This window comes from Lipotes vexillifer, unplaced genomic scaffold (assembly GCF_000442215.2).
Source record: "Lipotes vexillifer unplaced genomic scaffold, Lipotes_vexillifer_v1.1 scaffold1783, whole genome shotgun sequence".
Taxonomy (NCBI): Eukaryota; Metazoa; Chordata; class Mammalia; order Artiodactyla; family Lipotidae; genus Lipotes; species Lipotes vexillifer.
The window spans coordinates 175,622-198,571 of record NW_006777435.1 but is presented as its reverse complement, the minus strand read 5'-3'; the positions used below and the strand labels follow the sequence as shown (position 1 = coordinate 198,571).

Genomic DNA, 22,950 nt, shown 5'->3' with positions numbered 1-22,950 from the left:
TCCTGCTGACCTCACAGGGTCCTGGGTGAACAAATTCCCAGCAGAAATGACACACAACCACAACTTCCGGCTGAATGAGCGAGAGGTGGTCAAGGTCCCCATGATGCAGACCAAGGGGGCCTTCCTGGCGGCAAGCGACCAGGAGCTGGACTGCGATGTCCTGCGGCTGGAGTACATGGGGGGCATCAGCATGCTGGTGGTGGTCCCGCACAAGCTGTCCGGGATGAAGACCCTCGAGGCCCAGCTGAAGCCCCAGGTGGTGGAGAGATGGCAGAAGAGCATGACAAACAGGTGCCTCTGGGGCCAGGGGACTGAGGGCCCAAGGATGCTGGGGCTGCAGTCACTTTAGGGAAAGGGGCGTGTGGCCCCTGGGCCGCTGTGACTTCAGCCCAAACTTTCCGCTTGGTGAGAGGAGATCAGAGAGCGTTAGTGAGAAATGCACCTGTACTCTGTGATGTGGGGGCAAGAGCGACCCGGCTCTGCCACACACTTGCCCTGACCCCTGGGGTCGCTTGCTGTGGGCCTAGAACCAAGACAAGCCCCCAACCCAGTTTGAGAAGCCTCGAGGTCCTCCAAATCCCCTCAGGGCGTCACTTACCATCTCACAGGACCACAGGTTGCGCTGCTGGATCAGCGCAGGAAGGACGCACACGTCACCTCCCTGTCTTCCTGGATCCCGCCAGGCCCGAGCTAACAGCTCAACCTGGTCTGGGCCTCCTTTCAGGACCAGGATACAAGGAAATGCAACTGAGGGACAGGCAGGCTCTTAGGGGCAGGTCTGCCCAGGCAGCTGGGCAGGCATCAAGCCCTGTCACTTTCTCCTTAAAACCTGTTCTGTACCCGCCTCCTTCCCTCCTTCCTAACCTCACTGCCCACGACCTTCACCCTGAGCCAGCGGGGGCCTGACTAGCCTGCTGTCCCATGCTCCGTCTATCTGCCACCAGCCACCAGGCAGCATCCCCACCTCCCTCTTCCTGTGAACTCTCTGTGGACCCCCACCCACAGGATGCAGCCCGCTCGCTGCCCAGCCTGGCCCACACGCTGCTCTGCTCTCCCCTGCCCTCCTGCCCGGAGTCCTGCACTCCCTCCAGCAGGCCCTGCTCAGGGCCCCCAGATCTTGCCCCCCCTCGTCCAGCATGGCCCAGTGGTTAGGGCTGTTCTTGTCACTCAGACGCTAACAGGCGGTCTTTACGCTTTGCTGCTTCACGTCCTGGGTCCTGGAGCACCAAGAGGGAAGGAAGCTCCTGAGAAGGGGGCGCGTCTGGCATCTTAGCCCCACAAGCGCCATCAAGGATGGAGAACGCTAGCGCTGGCTGGTACAGAAAGCACTCTTTTTTTAAGTGCACTGACCTGCACTTCAGCTCCTTAAACAGTAAAATACCAAATGCCTGAAAGCAGGAACCCAAGTGAGAGAATGATGTCAGATGTCTGAGCCATGAGCCAGTAACAGCTCTGCCCCCTGGCTGGTAGGACACAAACCATACAGTACCGAGGACATGACCGCACAGCAGTAACCATGCCTCAATTCTGAGTGCTGGGATTACAATGGGATGGTCTTTCCAAAATCCTCCACTGGCAGGACAAGGATATGCATTTTAAGAAGTGTTGTGTCAATTCTGTGGTACATGGACTGGAGGCGGATGTGTGTGTTTATGGACGTTTAAGGGGAAATGTGATTCCTCTGCAACTTGCAGTTAGTAGAACCGGCCCTTCTCTTCCCTGACCAGAACACGGGAAGTACTCCTGCCCAAGTTCAAGCTAGAAAAGGACTACAACCTGGTGGAGGCCTTGCGGTCCCTGGGGGTCACAGCGCTGTTCGACAGGAACAGCAATATGACAGGGATCTCGGACCAGAGGATTGTCATCGACCTGGTAATGCCCGTCCTCTGCCCATCCCCATCCCGCCCCAGGTCTGCCCCCCTTGGAGTCCCTGCTGATACCAGAGAGAAGGCAGGTGCCCGGGAGCACCCCGGCCCAGCAGGCCTACTATGGCAGAGGCCCCAGAGCATGAGCAGGGGGTTCTAGGGCCACGGTCCTGCCCACAGAGTGCCGTGGGCAGCCCTGAGTGGCCATGGTGCACAGTGCAAAGGTGGCACCATTCACACCACACTCAGCTGATGTGTGAGGACCGAGTCCCAAGGGCCATCCTGCCCAGCCACGTCCATGCCTCCCCTGCGCTCGCTTAGTTCCTTCTCTGAAGAACACGAGACTACCCCCTCTTGCCCGTCTGTGAGTGACCACCACTAACTGACAGCTTCCCTTTTGTCCTGACGCAGTTCAAGCACCAAGGCACCATCATGGTGGACGAGGAGGGTACGCAGGCCGCGGCCGTGACCACTGTGGGGTTCATGCCATTGTCCACCCAGGTCCGCTTCAGCGTCGACCGGCCCTTCCTTTTCCTTGTGTATGAGCACCGCACGGGCTGCCTGCTCTTCCTGGGCCGGGTTGCCAACCCCACCAGGTCTTAGCGGTGGAGGCTGGGGCGTCTCGAGTGCTCTGGGGCATCCGCAATTCCATTTCCCTGCCAACAACGACCAGGAGGAGCTGCGGCAGTGACCCCGTGGCTCAGGCCATCTTTCTGGGAGGCATGGACGAAGGACCGCAATGCTTGCCACCATCAGGGCTGCACAGCCCAGAGGTCACCGCAGCTGCAGCGCAGCAGCTGTCTCCTAGAGGGTGTTGGCACCAGACAGACCAACTCCCTCCACCTCTCACAGCAAACCCCTCCCCGGGCCCAGCATCTCCCCTCCTCCACTCTGTCACCCAAAGCCTTTTCCCCCCAGGGCTTCCCACCTGACAGGGAACACAGGCAGGAGCTGCCCCCTCCCCAGAGTGCTGACAGCGAGCCCCCTCCCCAAGGCCCAGGGTGCCCTGGCCTCGGGCTCAGTCCTCTCAAGGCCCAACCTCCTGAATTGAGGCTAAATGTCTCTGCACCTGCTTTCACCTCACGGCCGCCCAGAGGACAGCATGTACCCGTAGCCATGCCTTCCACCCTAGAGATAAATAAATATCGCCACTTTTACTGGGTGTAATTCTACTTTTATAAAGTCAGATAACTAAAAAAGGCCACATTCAAAATAGCTGACACTCCAGCAGTACTAGGCATCGACAGAGTGACCTGAGTGCCCAACAGTGACCCAGAGCAAGCACGTCCTCGGGCTCGGATGTGGCAGTGCTGCTGCATACTGGGGGCGGGGGGGCGTGGATGGAGCTGCCTGGGGGCTCTAGAAACGCCAGTCTGTATGTACAGCACACGCTTCAGCTTCCATCCCCAGACACAGGGAGACCCTCAGACGTGCCTGTGTGCGTCTGGTTCGAGAAAACGGGCAACATCCAAGGACTGTATTTCTGGACCCTTGATTCCGGGGCAAGACCAGTGGAATCCACACAGGCTGCTCAGAAAGAAGAGCGCAAGGCCTCCGCAGTGTGGGGTGGGAGACAGCGCCCGGGGCTTCACAACTGCCACGCGTGTGGCCGTCAGACTGGGACCCCATGGGCCTGCAGTGGGCAGTGGGCTGGGGTCGAAGCCTGGTTGGCCTGACTCCACAGAGGGCTTCTGACCCAGCGAGACTGACACAGTCACAGGCAGCAAAGGGGTGCAAGAATGCTCCCCGATGTGGAAGCTGGGTTATCCCCATCCTCACACCAACCTGGGGCTTCCACTGTTACAGAGGGGGCGTGCTCAGCCACAGGCCTGAGTCCCACCCCGGCCCTGCTTTCACCCCTCACCCTCTCCCCCTGCCCCCTCCCCACTGCCTGAGCCAGGGCCCGTCCAGTGTCTGCCACCCAGGGCAGGGGGGCCTTTCCCTGTCATCCCTCTTGCCCTCTCAGGGAACCTGGGCTTGCTGACCACCCTCTCCAAGTCCTCCTCTATTCTGAGTCAACACTGTCCTCCCCTGGGCTTGTCTGACACTTCTGGTCTTGCTGGTTCCTCTGGCTCCTTCCCCACAACCCCATGTGCATCTCAAGACTCCACCTTCAGCCCTTCCCCACATCCCCCACCCAGAAGGCATGAAGACACGTGGTCCAGGCTCCTCTTCGACCCCCAAGGGTCAGAGAGCTCCAGCCCCTCAATCTGCTCAGAATGCCCTTGGGCCCCCTTCAGAAACGAGGTGCCTCCATGCGGCAGGTATGAACCCAGAGCACAGGCCTGCGCCAGGCTGCCTGGGTTCCACTCTCGGCTCTGGCACTTTGAGGCAAGTTCCGTGCCTCAGTCTCCTGTCTGTGAAATGGGGATAACACAGTCCCTATCTTGCAGGCTGTTGTGAGGATGAAGTGGGTTACTGTGTCGAAGGGGTTCAGGTCAGTGCCTGGGGTTACCACTTCCAGTCCAGGGGTCCCTAACTGGGGGCCTACCTGGGCCCCTCCCCCTTCCCTTCCTGAGGTGAAGTGCAAACACTTGAGGACAGACGCCATCTCTACGAGGAAGAGGGAGCAGCTTTCACACAGGTCTATGACTGAAAGTGTTAGTCCCCAAACATCCTTTTACAGGCACCAAGAGAATAACCTGTCCAAGGCCACACAAGCTGCAAGTGGCCCGGGTGCCCAGCCAAGTGGAGGGCACGGACATTTTCCGCGCTTTGTGACAGCGGGGCAACTATGTCTCCAGCTGTAGGTTCAAGCAATGGAATCAGTGACATTTCTGAAGAGCATCACAGAGTCACGGGACAAAGACCACCAAAAGCAGGAAGGAAGGCGCCTCGGAGGCCATGTGAGCTGGCACCCCCACCCCAGGCTCCCAAGATCACTGATAAGGGAACAGCTGCATTAGGGCAGAAACCCATGCTTCCTGCCCAGACCCACCGGCACGTCCACTCAACTAAGTCATTGAAGACACTGTGTCATCGAAAAATCCAAAACAGAGTATCTTTTTCTTTAAAATAAAAAAATTTTATAAAGTATAAAATGTTCAAGCAAACAAACAAAAAACCATGGAAGTTAGTTTCTCCCAGAAGGTCCAGGGTTAGGGTGAGGGCTAGAACCAGAGAGCAGAGGCAAGAACCATGGCATCTGGGCTCTGTGTTGAGCAACAGAATCAAATATTTGTTTCCTCCTCCACAATATAACCATTAACTTGTTGACACGACGATACCTATTCCGTTCATGTAAAGGTCACCGTACTGGAGGAGACACGGGTGTTTCAGGTGAGCATGTGCTAGCCTATCACTGCTAACATATCTACCTGCCCTGACGCGCCAGCCCTGCAGAAAGTCACCCCATCTTTTTGAGACACTCTGCTGGCAGAGCAGGTGTGGAGAGACTGGGACACTCTCCCAGGACCCCACATGCAGGGCCAGGAGTCCAACCCCGGCCCCAGTGACCCTAAAACTGGTGTGCCCCCCAACCAAACCTACAAGTCATCACTCCCCCCAAGTGCGAAGTGTCCCCTATAGACTTCTTCCGTGCATTTATTAAACTCCAACCAACCACCACCAAGCACACTTACAAGCTCACAGGCATACATACGGGTCAGAGAACTGTGGGGCTCAAATATCCCAGAACTCGTTACTTGAGAGGCCCCCCGGGCGTGATCCCTGTCTACCAAACCTGCTCTCCATGGAGCCCTCCACGGGCCAAGGACTTCATGCCCCTCGCCCTTTCCTCCAGGCCAACAAAGTGTCCTTGTGGCGCTTCTCAACGCACTGTGCACAAGTCGACGTCAACCATGACGTCTTTAGAAACCAACCTGTGCGTGCTGGTGTAAACCGTCAGGGTCCCAGCAACCCACAGGCCCTCGAGGGGCTGTGGGGGCCATGACCGCAGGGAGAGGTGGGAGGACTCTCGGGAAAAGTGGGAGGCATAAGGCAAGCCCAAGCTCCAACCCTGCAGCACGCGTGGGGAGAGATGCTGTCCTGGAGCCCGGCTGAGTCAGCCACCTTCGGGGTAGGGAGGAGGGGACAGGCAGAGGGTGGGGGTGGCCCGAGACGGAACCCCACCCCCCCACCCCGGACATAGTCCGCGACTATCAGTCTCACTATCAGAGCCAAGGACGATAAGCCAGTTAGCTGCTGGTTCCCATCTGCCTTGGCCGGCTGACACTGGACCCCCAACGGTCCCCAGACTCAAATGACAAATGCCCACAGAAGCAGGGACCGAAACTACTCTGCAGAGATAGGAGAGGACTCCCCAACCACCCACCAGGCCTCGACACCTCTGGGTCACCACACAGCCGGAGGTCAACCTCTCCACGTGCAGGGGCACCCACATAAATGCTCGAGGCTCGAACGAAGAGGGAGAACTGGAGGTGGAAGCAGGGGCTTAAGCAGAAGGCAGGCTAAGTGGGAGCTCGAGAATCACCAATGAAACAAAGCCAGACGTGGGCCTGGCTCAGGTCTGGCAGCTGGGAACGCCTGGGCCGGGAGAAGTGACATCCGTAAGGGCCATTTGGGAAGAAGTGGCCGCAGGCTGAGACAGGACAAGACGGACACCGGCCCTTGACTGCGGCAGTGCTGCGGCAGAGACAGGCCAGAGCCATCCCCGACAGGGCACCAAGGGCTGCAGCCCCAAGGCCCAGGCACCAACCAGAGGCCCCAGGCTCACTATGGGGGGTTGGGGGTTGGGGTGGGGGTTGGAAGCAGCACCTGCAGGCCACAGTCAGAGGCACCTGAAACCTAAGTCAGACCCCCACACCTGAGAAACGGGCAGTAGGGTCCTGGTCAGCTGGCCAGGGGTTTGGCCAAGCATGGAGAAACGGAGTGAGGCAGCGAGGCCACAGCAGGCACATGCCCACGGGGCAGTCGCGGAAGCTCCGAGACACAGCCACAGCTGCAGGATCCCTGCAGCCTCAGAACAGCACTTTTCAGGGAACTCGTTGCAGGTCTCTGGGCAGCACTCAGCACGAGCACCGCACCTGAGTCGGAGACACCAATGGGCGGGTACTCACCACAGCGATCACGGGGATGAGGACGCCCAGGTTCCCCGCGCTGCTGGAGGCCTGGAGGAGAACAGAACTGAGTCACTGATGAGCCCGCGCTTCTTTCATTGAAAAGGAAAAAAAAAAGACCTGACACAGTGTCATGAAAACTGAAATTCCTTAATCTACACGAAACAATGAAAAAGATATACAGAGAAACACGTATAAAGATGCATAATCTTAACAGCAAAAGAGGGAAACAATTTGAATGTCAAACAGGAGGATTACATAAACTGTGACAACTCTGCACAAATATCACAAGCTGTTACAGAGACTGTGCTCTGAAAAGGACTGTTACCCTAGAAAGTGCCCAGATCAAACGTTAAATGTAAGAAAGTATGTTCTCACCCAGTGCCAACTATGTAAAATAAATAGATTTGCATAAAACACCTAGGAGAAAGTCTGTCAAAAGGTTAACAACGATTGGATCTGAAGAGAGAAATTTTTACTCTACTATTTATAGGTTTCCGTTATCTTTTCTATAATGAATACACATTCTTTCCAAGTCTGGGAAAATTTGGGGGTTACTTAAAAATAACTAAGTAAAAAGTCAGCCACCTGGCCAGACACATGAGGAGCAGCCCGGCTCAGGAAGCCCAGCTGCTCAGTTGACCATGAGGGCATCGACTGCCCACTGCAGCAGGGCTGCTCCATCTTCAGGGATGAACAGGGTCAGGACAGCCTGCCGAGGCCCCGTGGCCGCGCAGGGGTGGGGACAGAGTCCTAAGCTGGTGTCCCCCCAGCTCTTGATTTCTGTCCTCAGCTCCTGATGGTGTGTTGGCCAGTCTCCACCCCACCCCACCCCCCACTGCTGCCCCACAGACACCTGGCCTGTCACTGCAGTGGGGGGTGGGTGCATGGGCAAGCTCAGCTCGGCACCCAAGGAGCCCCTACCCCAGCCGAGGAACGAAGCAGGACACCTGAGTGTTGAGCCCGGGAGATGCAGTGAGAGTGGTGGCGGTGGGGGTGGGGGGGGAGCTGGGCCCTGGAGCCCTCAACAGGGTACAGCCTCGGCCTCCTTGGGCTCCAGGTGCCTCCCCAACACCCTTGAGCCCCCGTCTCCTGTGCACGGGGGGCTGGGCCCCACTCAGGAGACAAGAGGAACAGTGGCCTAGCCTGCTGTAGCGGGGAGCAAGGCAGGGCTGAGCAGGGCAAAGGGTCTCAGGCCCTGTTTGCACCAGCCCCTCCCTCCTAGGTGAGACTTTCACTCGATGCTGCTGCTCACTCGCTTCCGCCTCAGAGATGACTTAAGACCACCCGACGCCCCTGTTTTGTTCCCATGCCTGTCCCGCTAAGCCTGCAGGGGCAGCCCCTTGTCTGTCTGTTCACTCCCGCCAGCACCCTGGGAAGGAACCAGTCCCCCGTTCCTGATGTCACCAGGTAAAGGGAGAAAGCACGGGTTTCAAGGCAGTGCCCAGGGCTGAGCCCTACCTTCAGGGCGGGCCCCTTTTCGCTGGCCCTCTCACTGGCCCGCTTGCCCTCCAGCCCCAGCTGCACAAACAGCTCCAGCAGGTTCATGAGCAGCTCGTCCACCAGGTGCTCGTCCTGGATGTTGGCCGCGATGTTGGCCAGGGCATTGATCACAGCCAGCGAGCAGTGCCTGTGGGAGAGAAGTGACATGGCCACAGTGCCGGCCCCCAGTACTGTGAATGAAGACCCCCAAGGCGAGGGACATGCCACCAGAGGATACCAGCCCTGAAGGAAAGTCAGCTGCTGCGGAAGAGACCCCAACCTCCCCCGAGACAAGTTGGGGGCCCAGGGGCTGTTCAGCTTCCAGGAGCCTGCGTGTTGGGGCATGTTGACCGTCTCAGGACACTTCCTCCAAGTGCCCGGGCAGCCACGCAGCTGAGAACGGGCATGTCGCTCCCCGGCACTTCCAGGGGACCCACTTCCCCTCCAGTTACAGTCTCCCTTCATCACCACCACCCGGGAAACCCTGATGACACTTCCTCCTCCACCTGGGGCTGAGGTTAGGGTCAGCTCACACCAGACACTCAGGAAGTGCTCAGTGGTCCTGACGACCTGCCCCGACCCCGTCACCCTACGTAAACCCTGAATAGGAAGCTGACACTGCACACCAGCAGGGTGGCCGGGCTCTGAGTGCCGGGTCACCTGGCTGCTGCTGCAGTCGGGCTGTGCCAAGTAGCTCAGATCTTTAAGGCCCAGTTTCTTCCTGAGTAAACAAGGATAATAATTCCCTCCTTGCAGGGCGTGGGGGAGTCAAACAGTCCCTGTGAAGCATGTAGCACATTGTCTGCCCCCAAAATCACAGAGCAATGGCAACCAGGACAAAAGGCACCCCTTCCCGGACAAATCTCTTGGGGGGAAACGGATGGCAGTGGATGCCTCCTCCGGCGGGAGATCAATCACTGTGGGTGGCACTGTCAGAAAGTGCTTTAGGAAGGAAATGTGACAGAAGATGAGGAACTGGTAAGTCCCGTACATGGCACAGGCCGAGCAGCGAGGCAGAGGCGGGATCAGAGGTCAGAAGGAAAGACAGGGAGGGGAGGGGCGAGGTGGCGCAGGAGCTGCTCTGGGAGCAAGATGCAAGGGGAAGAGGTTTTGGTCTGTGTGTCGGTGTCACTGCGGAGACCAGAACGGACAGACAGGAGAGGGAGGTGAGCTGGCGACCCCCCAAGGCCACTCCTGCGTTCCAGTGGCTGGCGCTCCCATGGGAGCGGCAGTGAGAAGGCAGAGAAGCAGCCATTGTGCTGAGAGCTGTCACATGCATACACACAGCCTTATACACCCACTCAGCTGGTGAGGAAGGTAAGGCACAGAGAAGATGAGCATGTCCTGAGGTCACACAGCCACACTCCCACCCCCTCCCCTGGATGGAGTGGTCAGGAGGGGAGAGGAGAACCTCTGCCCTGCCCACCGCCCTCCTGACTTCATCTGACCAAGTCCATGAGATCCTCCAAACACAGGACGCGTCTTGTCCTTGGGGCATCCCTGGGGAGGGTGAGGACTCACACAAACATCATACACCCAAGGCTGTCAACAGTCTCCTCCCTTGCCCTCTGAATCCACCCTGAGGCGAGCATCCGAGACCGCACAGGTATGCAGCACCGACCAGCAGAAACACTGGAAGACTACCTAATGTGCAGCCTAGGGCTGGCCAGACAGATAGCGGCGCTGCCACCTGATGGACACCATGCTGACATCTAAGATGACGATGGGCAGGAAGGCTGGTGCTGCTCTGTGAGAACACGGTCACCCGGGGGCGCTGTGCCCACTGGGTGAGGAGCTCAGAGATGCTAGCTCGGGGGCGGCCCTGTGCAGGTCATTCCCGCCTGGGTACATGTATTTCTAACATGTAGTGCTTTTGTAAGAAGATATGTTTATTTAAAAGACAAGTCCCCACATCTCACATTTTCAAAGAATCGAGAGCAACAGTGAGGTTGGGAAGACTTACCTGTAGCCATGGTCCTTGTAATCTTTGGTGGCAGAGTACACAACAGAGCTGGCCTTCACGCTGATCTGCTGGAAGAGATTCCACACCTCCTGGTAAATGTATTGCTGGAAAAGAGTGAGGGACATGTGACCACATCTCCTCTGGGAGCGCCCTCCATGGACACCCAGAGGGGATACACTGGGGACCAGGGACAGTGGGGCCTGAAATAGCATCAAGGCCAGCCCTTCCTAAAGGTTTATGCAAAACTCAACTTAAACACCAAGAGTGGAATAGGTTCCATTTCCATTCTATTCTATTAACATCGGCAAGAAAATAGTTTAAACCTCTTTCTCTGGCACTCTTGGAACCATTACACTATTCTCCTTTACTTGGAAAAAAATCTCACCCTTCGGTGTTAAGAAAGTTGGGAGCATTTAACTCTTCCGCAGGGTAAGCTTAATGTGTATTTTTACATTCCTGGGAATCAAGGAGTTTCGCAAAGCTTGCCCAGGGAGAGTGGGTTCCCAGCTGTGCTTACGTTTCCGGTGATGACCAGGCAGCCAAGCTGGTCGATGATGAGCACGTCAAGGGGGGAGGGGGGCTGGCAGAACTTCTGCTGTAGGATCTGCAGGATTGGCTCCATGACTTTTGGGGTGTCCCTCAGGGCCACTGCGATGTGGCCCAAGGCTCGTATGGTGTGGTCCGGAATCAGGTGAGCATCCCTATGGGAGGAAAGGACAGACACGCCCTGGGAATGGTGCTCCAGCACACAGCAGGGAAATGAAGCCAGAAGCCAGGACCTGGACCCCAGGGTCATCAGTCTCTCAGAGGAAGCGTCCATCTGAAAGTGACAGCCTGGGATCTGCAATCACCAGCACCAGGCGGGAAGACAGAGGTCTTTTCCCCCAGTGTCCAGGGTGGACATTTGAAGGTGGGCTTCAGCAGACATCACGGGACAGACTCAATGCCCGACGCCATACCATGCCAGAAAGCGGCACAGACGTGCAAATGCCAGCGGCCCCATGAGCCTGCACAGGACCGGCTGCCCCCGCCCCCACCCCCCGGGACAGGACAGGATGTACTTGTCGCTCTCCTGGGAGATATAGAGCCGGTTGGAGAGGCTGGCCAGGAAGGCCTCCACAATCACTGCGTCCACAGTCAAGCCAGCCTTCAGGCACCTGAGCAAGGAGGAGGCCAAGCAGAATGATTTTGGTTGAGTTTTTCCTGTCTCGGGTCTGCAAGGTTTAAAGACCCGCTCTGAATACTCTTTCCAAGACCCGCTCTGAATGCTCTTTCCCCAGAAATCTGAATGAACATCATTACACAGAATGAATTCAAAGAACAGCTGTAGATTTCACCCTTTGACAAGTATCTCAGTTGAAAATAGTAACTTCATTATGTTGCCCAAAAGGGTCTCCTTCAGGGTGTCATACGCATGCCAATTCCAATTTAAAATTCTGTTTCTCAACAAAAGTCACAATAGCTGATTCGAAAGACAGATGGTCCTACGGTGGCTGAGGGAATGTTAAAATTACATATCGAGGTTTTAATAGTATGGAGAAATGCTTATGCTCTAGAGAAGGGGAAATCTAACAGCCCTGAGGAGCATGAAATCTTACAAGCATCTCTCGCTCCCCACACATTTGGCTCCCAGGCCACAAAGTCAGAGAAGACAGTCTGACAGAGTAGCTGGGCTCCAGCCCAATGGCCCCAAGAGCGAGGCGCCAGGACTCAGACAAGGAGAGGTACATCTTCTGCAAATCAGAATGTATCTGGTCCCCAAGTGTGGACAGCAAGAGTTCACACAGATGGAGCTGGTGCCGAAGGGACACTCGGGCACATAAAACCTCTCATTTATACCAAAAATCACACGGAAAACAAGATGAAACAGGACCACACGTCATCACTCTGGATGATGGGCTAAGGGATAATTCTTTTCTGTCTACTTTTCTACAAATCACAGGTTTTCTCTGTTTTTTGATGGAAACAAGATGAAACAGGACCACATGTCATCACTCTGGATGATGGGCTAAGGGATAATTCTTTTCTGTCTACTTTTCTACAAATCACAGGTTTTCTCTGTTTTTTATTACGTTTATGATCAGGAAAAGAAAGGCAGGAATTTTTTTTTTTCTTTAACATGTAGCTATCTCCCTTTTCGGATCCAGTGCAGGTTTAGAAGCTTCCCTGAACAATAACGTCTCTGGCTCTGCCTGACACCCCGCCCCTGTCCCCCTCACCCCCTGAGGCAGCCCACCTGCAGACGTTGTCAATGGCAATGTCCCGCAGCTGCTCGTACATGGATGGCTGGCTCTTCTTCCCCGACGCCACGTTCAGGGTCGACTCGGAATGCTCATTGGTTACACTGATTTTTATATCATTGCTGGCAACTGGAAGTAAAAGTTCAAATATCTATCTGGTTATGCCTGTCACTTTCCATACCCGTGTTTGAAATTCAAAACCAAAATCAAATGTAATCATCTTTAGCTATAAAAGCAATCACTTTACAAAGACTTCACCAAGCATTTCAGAATCCAAAGTGTCAGAGAACAGAAAGGATGAAACAAATGTTTAAATCAAGGAAGCACACTTAAGTTACAAAGCAGTGAATACATAAAACAGCAACGTCTTAAGAAATGATTCAGAAGTCCTAGCCCCTAGGAGCTCAGCTCCAGCAGAAGGGCAAGGGCATGGCCTGAGGGCATCCAGCTCACGCACAGGAAGGTGGGAAGGGTGGGCAAGCGTGACAGCAGGGCCCTCAGAGTCTCTCCACCTGAAGGGTGGGACTACCTTGGTGGGACTGGGGGCAGCATGGTGATAACCACTTCAGCACCCGAATGCGCAGCAGGGTACTTAATTAACATCAGTCACCAGACGTGCTCTGGGCCTGTGGCAGCGGAGGGGACAGAGCTCCAGGCCCGGCGTTGGGACATGGGACGCACACTGCGGGATGCCCCAGAGAGGGCAGGCGCCAAAAAGAGCAGGCCTGGAGTGGGGCCTGGGGCAGTGGCAGGGGGAGGGAGGCCTGGCACCCCAGGGGGTTGTGCAGGGGAAGCCTTGGGAGGAAAAAGTGGAGGAGCAGCCCAGGGATGGCGGCCTCTTGGCCAGTTACCTGTGTGGTACTGACTGTGGCACTTGTACAGCTTCACCAGCACGGGGGACGGGACCACCAGGAAGTCCCGCAGGGATGGCGTCACCGAGTGCACCACCACCGGGAACCTCTCGCACAGGCGGCCCAGGCCCTGCAATGCACAACGGGCCATCAGGGGCCGCAGGGGAGGTGCCCACCCCTTCAGACACCAAGTCAATCAGACTTCCAAGGGCCACCCGGCCATGGGGCATAAAGACAGAAAGGGGGTGGTCGGGACTCTCTCCACCCAAAGGCGAGATTCACTGTTAAAGTGTGTCCATCTCTTTTGGAAGAAACTTAGGGGAGAAAGGACACCAAGCATTACTTTTACACAACGGAAGACGTGAAGTCAGTGGGGTTGGGACAAGGTCAGAGTCTTGGCACAGCAGGCCGGCGTCCGAGGCCTTGGGAACGCCCGGCAGATGCAGGGCAGCCTCCACAACGCAGGACTTGGCTGTGCCTGGACCCCACTCGCAGAAAGCCTGCTGGCCGCCAGCAGTGGCCTCCCAGCACTGAACCTGTCCACAGCAGACTCTAGTTCAAGTTCCCAGAGGCAGCAGCTCAGACCTCGCTGCTGGTGCCCGCCACAGCCTGGCCACGGCAAGAAGGCCCTGCTGGGGCTTCCCTGGTGGCGTGGTGGTTGGGAGTCCGCCTGCCGATGCAGGGGACATGGGTTCATGACTCGGTCTGGGAGGATCCCACGTGCTGCGGAGCGGCTGGGCCCGTGAGCCATGGCCACTGAGCCTGCACGCCCGGAGCCTGTGCTCTGCAACAGGAGAGGCCACAACAGTGGGAGGCCCGCGTACCGCAAAAAAATAAAAAAAGAAGGCCCTGCTGACGGGTGTCATCACCGCGCCCCCAACCACCCCCACCGGGGCCCGTGAGACTGACCTGCAGACAGCAGATGAGCAAGGGCAGGTGAGCAATGATGACCTTGCTGGATGTCTTGGACTGCAGCTTCTCAGACAGCTTGATACACAGATTCTCTGCACCTAAGTTCCGAACAGAGGAGGGTACGGACCTTTAGCAAAGGCCAATGGTCACAAAAACTCCTTCATCAGTCAAAATAGAACGTGACTAAACCCCAGGCTCACTAACTCTGAGAAGCGGCTCCGTCACAAAGTGTCGGAGGTGGGCGTCCCTGCTCCTTTCCTGCTGCTATGACGACACCATCCTGCGGGGTGGGCTATCCCTCCGCTGCCAGCCCCCACCCTGTCCCGTGTCCTGAGCGTGGCTCCCCCCAAACCCCCACCTTCCTGGACCAGCACCATCTTCCGCCCTGAGCCCCCTCCTTTCCTCGTAAGCAGAGGACGCGCCAGGCAGTGGCACGGGGAACCCACCCTGCTCGTCCTTCACAGCCCACACCATGAGGTCCACGCAGGCAGCACTGGCCTGGCAGCGCAGCTTCAGGGGGCTCAGCTCGCTGTGGGTCCGGTCCATGTCGTGGAGGATCTTCTGGAGCTCCCCCTGGCTGGTGTTGAACTGCTCCAGCACGAAGTCATGGACCTCCTTCACAAAGGAGGTGGGCAGGTCTGCAGGAGGGAGAGCGGGCACAGATTCAGGCTGTGAGCAGCCGTGGTCTTTCCCTTGCGACAGACACCCAGGGAGAGGGAGCTGCTGCTGGCTACCATGCTTCCAGGAAGGCCAGCTGGGGCGAGCCAGGACGGGCACGCACGCCAGCCCTGCACACATGCTACCTGACACTTGGAATGGTCACCTCCCAGCGAAATGCGAGCCATGCTTTGTTTTAAGCTGTCAATACACTCAAACCTGAACACGAGACACAACCTGGGGAGTGCCATCACCAGAACTGGTCTGATTAACGAAAAGTACTCCTGTGATACTTTCTAAAAAGGGCGTCAGTTATCAGATGTGGGAAAGCTGAATGCAGCCCGAGGAGGACCCCCTGCACAGGAAGGCACCCAGTCTGCAGCCTCTCCCAGCTCTCGTCCTCGGGCCTGGACAGTGCAGGAGACCCGAGAGACTGCACAGGCAGAGGGCAGACTGGCCGAGAAAGCCAGCAGCAGACTGGCTAGGGGAGGCCACAGGCTCCGGGGTCAGGCCGAGCAGCCAGCACCTGTCGCTTTTCGGGAACCTAGCCCTCATGGTGGCCCCAACCAGGCTCAGGCCCCAGCAGTGCTTGGAATCAGATCAGGGAAACAGCTAAGGAGATTATGGGACACCCACAGGACACCATGTGGTCATCAAAGCTTTTGTTTATGAAGCACATTCAGCAACTTAAGGGAAGAGCCTAGGAAAACTGTGTTTAAAACACACAAGAGAGCCTGGAAGGAACTGCTAACTCCGTGTGTGAGCTCCGCTACTGACAGATTATTCTGAGTTGTAAGACCACAACTGCCTCGTTTTCTCATTTTTTTAATGTTTTGAAACATGTAAGGCAGACACATTAGACTGTATGCCTGACCAGGGAATCAGGACGACCCCACATGTCCATGTCAGACATCAGCCGAGGAGACACGCCCACCAAAGAGGCTGCGCTGCTGGCAGCACCGGGGGCAGGACGACAGGTGCATGTCCCTCATCACCTGCTTCTCCCAGAAACGTGTCCACGTTCCTTGCAGATGCTGTGAAGCGGCCCTGGCACAAGGGCAGGACCCCACCCTCACCTTTCATGTAGTACAGAGTGTCCCGTAGCATCTTGAATGTGGCCACATAGAGGGGGTCGCTGAACACGCTGTAGTAGAGGTCGGCGCTGGGGCTGGCCTGCGGGTAGAGGCGTGGGACGCATGACTGGCGCCGCGGGTCACTGCGGTGACTCCCTCCTCCCTCCTACGCTCACACTGCCCAGAGATGCCTGCGGGGAGCAGCCCCGGGCCCCTGGAGGATGGACCACCTCCTCTCACTGAGGGCTCACCCTCTCCAGGCATCTTTGAACAAGGAGAGTGGGGGTGCAGGAGCCACAGGGCCACAAGACCACATTGCACCCTGTCCCCCTCAGTCATAGACATGACAGCTGGGGCACCTTCGGATTCAGCCTACAGGGCTTCCCTGGTGGCACAGTGGTTGAGAGTCCGCCTGCCGATGCAGGGGACACAGGTTCGTGCCCCGGTCCGGGAAGATCCCACACGCCGCGGAGCGGCTGGGCCCGTGAGCCGTGGCCGCTGGGCCTGCGCGTCCGGAGCCTGTGCTCCGCAACGGGAGAGGTCACAACAGTGAGAGGCCTGCGTACCGCAAAAAAAACACAAAAAAACAAAAACAAAAACAAAAAACAAAAAAAAAACTTGCCACACGGATTCAGCCTACATTTTGTAACTAAAATTCACTTTAAATTTTCTTTAGCAATCTCATCTAAAATGTGACGCTAGTTTTCTTCTGGGGAAAAAAATTCATCCGAGGTCTAGTGAGTTGAGTAAGATGCTGTTAATTTTTCTGCACACTCAGTCTAGTGCAATGGAAAGGCACGATTTACAAAAGTTCTGCCACAGGTAAGCACGGGGAAGGTGGATGCGGAGGCAAATCCACAGCGGGAAGGGGCCTGCGGGGCGAGGCTGGTGGAGGCCGTGTCCCATGGGCACCGGTGCCATCAGAGGGCGCTGCGCGAATGGCCCTATAGGCACAATCCTCATGACTCCCTGCAGGGCAGACGTGACACTGGCTGAGGTTAAGGTGACCAGGGGTCCCACCCCAGAGCCAGGAGGGAGGAACCCGGGCAGTGCAGTCTGGCCCCAGGGCCCCAGAGCTGTGTGATGAAGGCCCTGCCAGCCTCTGTCTCCCCGGCTGAGAGCGGGTGTGCCGTGGGTTCAAGGAGAGAGAGTCATATCTGGCACATAATAAGCAGAGTCACTGCCAGTGAAGGTGGATGAGGAGGAGGATTATCCTGCAGTGACTCGGGTTCGAACTTTTTTTTTAGCCACAAAACCAATTCTTCAAATGGACATTTACACTAAAGTCCAAATTATGAAACAAAATATGAGAAACTGCTCTGTTCCGTGGGGAGAAGGGCCCCAGAGCCCCATGTTCCTGGCATTCCTCTCCCCTCAGGACCCAAGCCAGCTCTTCACCACGGACGGCACTCGGGCCCAACACGTCTGGCTGCTGTGCCTGCCAGCCCAGCTCCGGCCCTGGCCTCCTGGTCTGCCCAGGGTCACACGACCCCACACCGACAAAGGACACCAGGACACCTCTGAGAGCAAGCACAGTGAGAGCTCAGGCCCACGGGCAGGAGGGCTGCGGACCAGCTGGCAAGTGACCGGCCACACACCTAATGCCCGCAGACAGCGGGGTGGAGTGCGTGCAGGGCAGGAGCTGTGGCCTGCAGCACAGGGAGGTCCCTGGTGGTACCCTTCCCGCTTCATAACTGAGCCCGGTGGTGCCAGGCGCTGCATGTCTTATAATCGGATGAGAGAAAGAACGCCAGGCTTAACAAGGAATCTTAGCCCAGCACATGGCCACAGCAGTCATCAGCCTGGAAATCGGTGATCTCTCTGGACCCTGACAAAAGGGGCAAAGGGGGCTGACCCAAATGTTCCCAGGGACTTTGAGGCCTCCCAGCAGCGACATTTAATGATTTTATAAATAAAGCTGTGGGCCTTGGTTCCAAACATGCTAAGGACAGAAGATGCCTGAGTACACACCCCTCACACTCACAAGCCAGGGCCTGCAGTGCCTGGACTGATGAGGGGTGTGTACCGAGCCCTGGCAGTGGCTCTGCAGGCACCGTGGGGGCAAGGATCACAATGGAGCAGAGTTGGGGCCCAGGCCACAATCCAGCTCCCATGCTGACCATGGGACGTGGGCACCAGTTAGTCCTCCCCGAACCTCTGCTTTCACCTGTGAAGTAGAGACCCTCACCACTGCTCAGGGGCCAGGACGGGGCACCGGTAGGGGACACATCTAAAGGAGCCAGGCACAGGGCAAGCCCTTGGGCGGCAGGTGTGCTGTCGTCACTGGAACGTACGCAGAAGTCTCAGGGCGGGCCTCTCTCTCACTCCAGTGGCCCCACCCCACCCACTGCAAACCCTCCCCACTCCCCTCACACAGGTGTGCCCGGCAGGTGATCTCGGCGTGATGCCCTCAGAGGGACATACCTCCATCACGCTGGCTACGACTGCGTCCAGGGACTTGAGAACAGGCTCCTCAACAATCTTCTTCACCTGCAAGGGAAACGAGACCTCGTGAGCACCTGGCACACACAGGGGGAGACAGGAGTGCCAGCTCATTCCACTGAAGAACAAATCGTGCTGACGTATGAAGCCATATCACAATCTCATGGTGAAAAATGGATGGAAATAAGAGGCCAACAATGAGCACATCACTGGAGCCCCAAGGCTCCAATACACACACAAAATGTCCCTAATCCTGCCATCACCTAGAACTTCTTTCTTACCATAGATGGGAATGAAATAAAAACAGAAAAGGAACCAACTCCCTCAAATCTGGGTACATGAGGTTTCCATTTCCAGGAAGCGAAAGCGCTGAGACTCCAGGCAAGACTGACGTTTCCCCCCCGAGGCCCCTCCCGGACGTGGTAGACCCCTGTCACAGCCGGTCCCCAGGCGCCAACGACGCCCCCTCCCCGGGCCAGGGCGCTGGCTCTTCTCGGGGCTGCAGCACACACTGTGAATTCCTCACAGGAGCACTGGCCACCCCCACCCCGGCCCCACTCTGTACCAGTGCTCAGGACAGGAAGAACTGTTCTGCCGACCGAGAACCGCCTGAGAAAACTGCCACCACATTACAGTGCTTTAAGGTTATTTTTAAAACATATGGATGATAAACGACATGCCAGGAGAAGAAACTTAAAAATGGTTTAGAAGAAAACCTAACCTTGAAAGTTAAAAAAAACTGAAAAGCCAATTCCCCTGAACGACCCAAGACATCCAGCCTTCAACTGGAATCTCTTGACACGACCCTAAAGAGCTGCTGTCCCATCAGAACACTGACAGCGTGGCCGACTGGGGGGGTCTCAGGACAGCTGGCTACTGAGCAGCTCACCCTGGCTCCACCCTGCCCACTGACACTGGGCCATCTTCTTGCTTCTCCACCCACAGCCACCACCTCTGGGCCATTTCTGTTCACACTCCTGACAGGCAAGCGCCACGCCCCCGGCCCCCGCCTCACCCCGACCTTCTTCTTCTCTCTCATTCGTTCCAAAGCAGAAAGCCCTGTCTTTGGAGTCTGTCCTGGCCCACCCAAACCCAGCATGCAGCACCCCGGTACAAGCATGGCAACTTCAGCGTGGGTCACAGGCCCAGCCACTCCAGGACTCAGACAATGGCATCTCTGATGTGACTGCAAAGGTCACACAAAGGTCCCCAGACAGGAAACATTAGCTCTGTATTACTCCAAACAGAGCAGCCCCTGAGCTGGGTCAAGTGCAAGAGCAGGTGGGCTTGGGGTCGGACCACAGCCTGATCCTGGGCCCTGCCCTAGCCCTTAAGGTACTTGACACCAACTTCCTCACCTCTAACAAGGGGACGCATGGCCGCACCCCACGTGGCGGCTGCAGGGACAAATGAGAACGTGCCGCACGGCAACTCCAAGGATGTGACCCTCCTTCCCTCTTTAATCTGAAAACTGTGACTACCAAGCTGTGCTGTGAAATATAGGCTCACACAACTAGCAATTCCACTGGTTGATATACCTGTGGTCCATCTATCCATCAAGGCTATGCTTACCAGGTTTACGAGTTCCCGGAGCATCTCCAGGGGAATACTGAACTCCTTGTAAGTGATGCCATTGAAAAGAGGAGAAACGGAGAAGCTGGAGCTGATGGTGGAGAAGTAGTAGTCGGGCTCCAGGGCACTTCCATCAGGCAAGTAAGAGGCTGACGGGGCAAAACCAGAAAGTCAGTCATGGGAGTGTGAGACCCAGATACTCCCTCAAGAACCAACAACGGTATCAATTTTGCTTTTGTTTACACTCAAATTCCATGTGAAGTAAAGGCTGATATGATACAGCAATCCCACTCCTGGGCATATATCCAGAGAAAATTCTAATACAAAAGATACATGCACCCCAACGTTCATAGCAGCACTATTCACAATAGCTAAGACATGGAAACAACCTAAATGTCCATTGACAGATGAATGGATAAAGAAGATGTGGGGGCTTCCCTGGTGGCGCAGTGGTTGAGAGTCCGCCTGCCGATGCAGGGGACACAGGTCTGTGCCCTGGTCCAGGAAGATCCCATATGCCGCGGAGCAGCTGGGCCCATGAGCCATGGCCGCTGAGCCTGCGCGTCCGGAGCCTGTGCTCCACAACGGGAGAGGCCACAACAGTGAGAGGCCCGTGTACCGCAAAAAAAAAAAGATGTGGTACGTATATATACAATGGAATACTACTTAGCCATAAAAAAGAATGAAATAATGCCATTTGCAGCAACATGGATGGACCTAGAGATCATCATACTAAGTTACTAAGTGAAGTAAGTCAGACAGAGAAAGACAAATATCGTTATGATACCACTTATAAGTGGAATCTAAAAAAATGACACAAATGAACTTATTCACAAAACAGAAACAGACTCACAGACATAGAAAACAAGCTTACAGTTACTAAAGGGGAAAGGGGGTGGGGGAGGGATAAATTAGGAATTTGGGAGTAGCAGATACAAATTACTCTATATAAAATAGGTAAACAACAAAGTCCTACTGAATAACACAGGGAACTACAGTCAATACCCTGTAATAAAACATAATGGAAAAGAATCTGAAAAAGAATATAATATATATGTATAACTGAATCACTGTGCTATATATCAGAAACTAATACATTATAAATCAACTATATTTCAATTAAAAAAGAAGTAAAGGCTGGATTGCAAATCCTTGGGGAGGGTTGCCTCTCACTGGGGTGTTTCAGGTCAAAGCTTAGGTAGAATCATGTCCTAATATTTTCCACCCAGACATGTGAGAACAACAACAAAAAAAGAATTACACGTTTTTACAGGTTAAGAGCCAATACAGCAGGAGGCAGCTTACAACAGAGCGGGGGCAACGATACTGAGAAGAGCTGAGACGCTGGAGGCCAACACGGTGAAGCCACATAGGGGGCTGGACGGGGGGTGGGGTGAGGCCAGATTAAAGGGAGCAGGTGGGAAGAAGGTGGGAAGGGGGTGTGTGTGTGCGCATGAAATGTGTGTGAAAACTATATAAAACATGTATATATACAGTGTGCATGAACACACATGCTCCATGTATTTTCCATTATATATGCACCCGTGTGACCGGCTTATCTCACTCAGCATCACATCCAGGTTCATCCACGTTGTCACAAATGGCAGGATCTCCTTTCCTAAGGCTGAATAATATTCCTGGAGGGCATTATGCTGAGTGAAGTAAGCCAGTCACAGGAAGAAAAAAACTGCACAATCTCACTTATATGTGGAATCTAAAAAACTCAAAGACATGGGAACAGAGAGTGCGGTGACCAGGGGCGGGAGGTGGGGAAACGGGGAGATGACGGTTATGCGGGCTGAGTCCAGAGGGCTAATTACACCGTGCTGGATGCTAGAAATGCGCCGAGAGGAGGTGCTCTAACCACACATGCACACACACAATGGTGACTATGTGAGGAGATGTATAGTTAATGGCTTGACTGCAGTAACCACCTCACCACATTTATGTATATCAAACCATCATGTCGTTCACCTTAAGGACATACCAGTTTACTGTAAAAAATAATGATAGTCATAAGAGAAGGCAAGAAGTCTGTGACCCAGACACACACCACGACATGAGGATGACATCCTGCATGGCTGACCCAGCGCGTGGTGGACACAAAAGGAGGCAAAAGGCAGAGCTGCAGGGATCACAGGTGTAAGATTTGGGATTTATGCAGGGGTGTCACTGATAATGGAACGGACGGTGCCATGAGGCATGGAGGTCTTGTTTCCCCACTTCCTCCCCACAATCTGCATCTTACTTCCTTTGAGGAGAAGGTGAAGGCTATTGTAACAAGTGTCTGACACTGCACAGAGCTGTCACACGAATCAAATTCAGTAAATTACCTGAAAGTCCTTTGTGAACAGCAAAGCTCTACAGAAAGTATTACTCATTAAACATAAGGTATTACACGCAGTCTCATTACTATGTTCTTTAATATTATCCACGCACTTAATCACCTTAAACAACAAGAAACAAGAGAAGGACCCACCGCTAGTATTTCCACCTGAAAAGCAGTGCTTTCACAGGTTAATGTACTAAGATTCAGACGGAAGGCATTTGGGGTTCTGTATATTATTGTCTGCACTTTTCTCTATGTTTGAAATATTTTTAGATTCAAGTTTAAGTTTAATCAAAAATAGAAAATAAATACTTTCTAAAAGCTTGACACTCAAAATGCACAACAGCAGTGCCTGGGGGCTCGGTCAGCAGAAAGGCGAAGCCCACCTTCGAAGTAGTGAAAGGTGGATCCTCCAGGGGAGCTGGGAGGGGGCACCCCTCGTTCAGGGCTGACCTGAAACACACAACCACACGCACAGATAAGAAAGGCCAGTCAGACCTCAGTCAGATCTGTCTCAGACAAGGCTCCCTCTGCTGGCCAGAGCCC

At 55.2% G+C, this 22,950-nt stretch overlaps 2 protein-coding genes across 2 annotated transcripts in view; one reads left to right on the top strand and one right to left on the bottom strand.

Moving 5' to 3' along the window:
- Window positions 1-2,468, top strand: part of SERPIND1 (serpin family D member 1) — a 7,095-nt gene extending 4,627 nt beyond the window's left edge. Inside the window, exons 3-5 of the mRNA XM_007451008.1 lie at window positions 18-291; window positions 1,728-1,872; window positions 2,277-2,468. Of these exons, the coding sequence (XP_007451070.1) occupies window positions 18-291; window positions 1,728-1,872; window positions 2,277-2,468 (611 nt within the window). The remainder of the gene's footprint in view (window positions 1-17; window positions 292-1,727; window positions 1,873-2,276) is intronic.
- PI4KA (phosphatidylinositol 4-kinase alpha) overlaps window positions 1-22,950 on the bottom strand; it is a 97,035-nt gene that overhangs the window by 41,616 nt on the left and 32,469 nt on the right. Inside the window, exons 7-19 of the mRNA XM_007451006.1 lie at window positions 22,791-22,857; window positions 20,076-20,224; window positions 18,486-18,551; window positions 16,065-16,161; window positions 14,778-14,969; window positions 14,329-14,429; window positions 13,420-13,549; window positions 12,565-12,697; window positions 11,390-11,485; window positions 10,846-11,029; window positions 10,329-10,432; window positions 8,345-8,513; window positions 6,884-6,934 (exon numbers count right to left, since the gene is read on the bottom strand). Of these exons, the coding sequence (XP_007451068.1) occupies window positions 6,884-6,934; window positions 8,345-8,513; window positions 10,329-10,432; window positions 10,846-11,029; window positions 11,390-11,485; window positions 12,565-12,697; window positions 13,420-13,549; window positions 14,329-14,429; window positions 14,778-14,969; window positions 16,065-16,161; window positions 18,486-18,551; window positions 20,076-20,224; window positions 22,791-22,857 (1,539 nt within the window). The remainder of the gene's footprint in view (window positions 1-6,883; window positions 6,935-8,344; window positions 8,514-10,328; window positions 10,433-10,845; window positions 11,030-11,389; window positions 11,486-12,564; window positions 12,698-13,419; window positions 13,550-14,328; window positions 14,430-14,777; window positions 14,970-16,064; window positions 16,162-18,485; window positions 18,552-20,075; window positions 20,225-22,790; window positions 22,858-22,950) is intronic.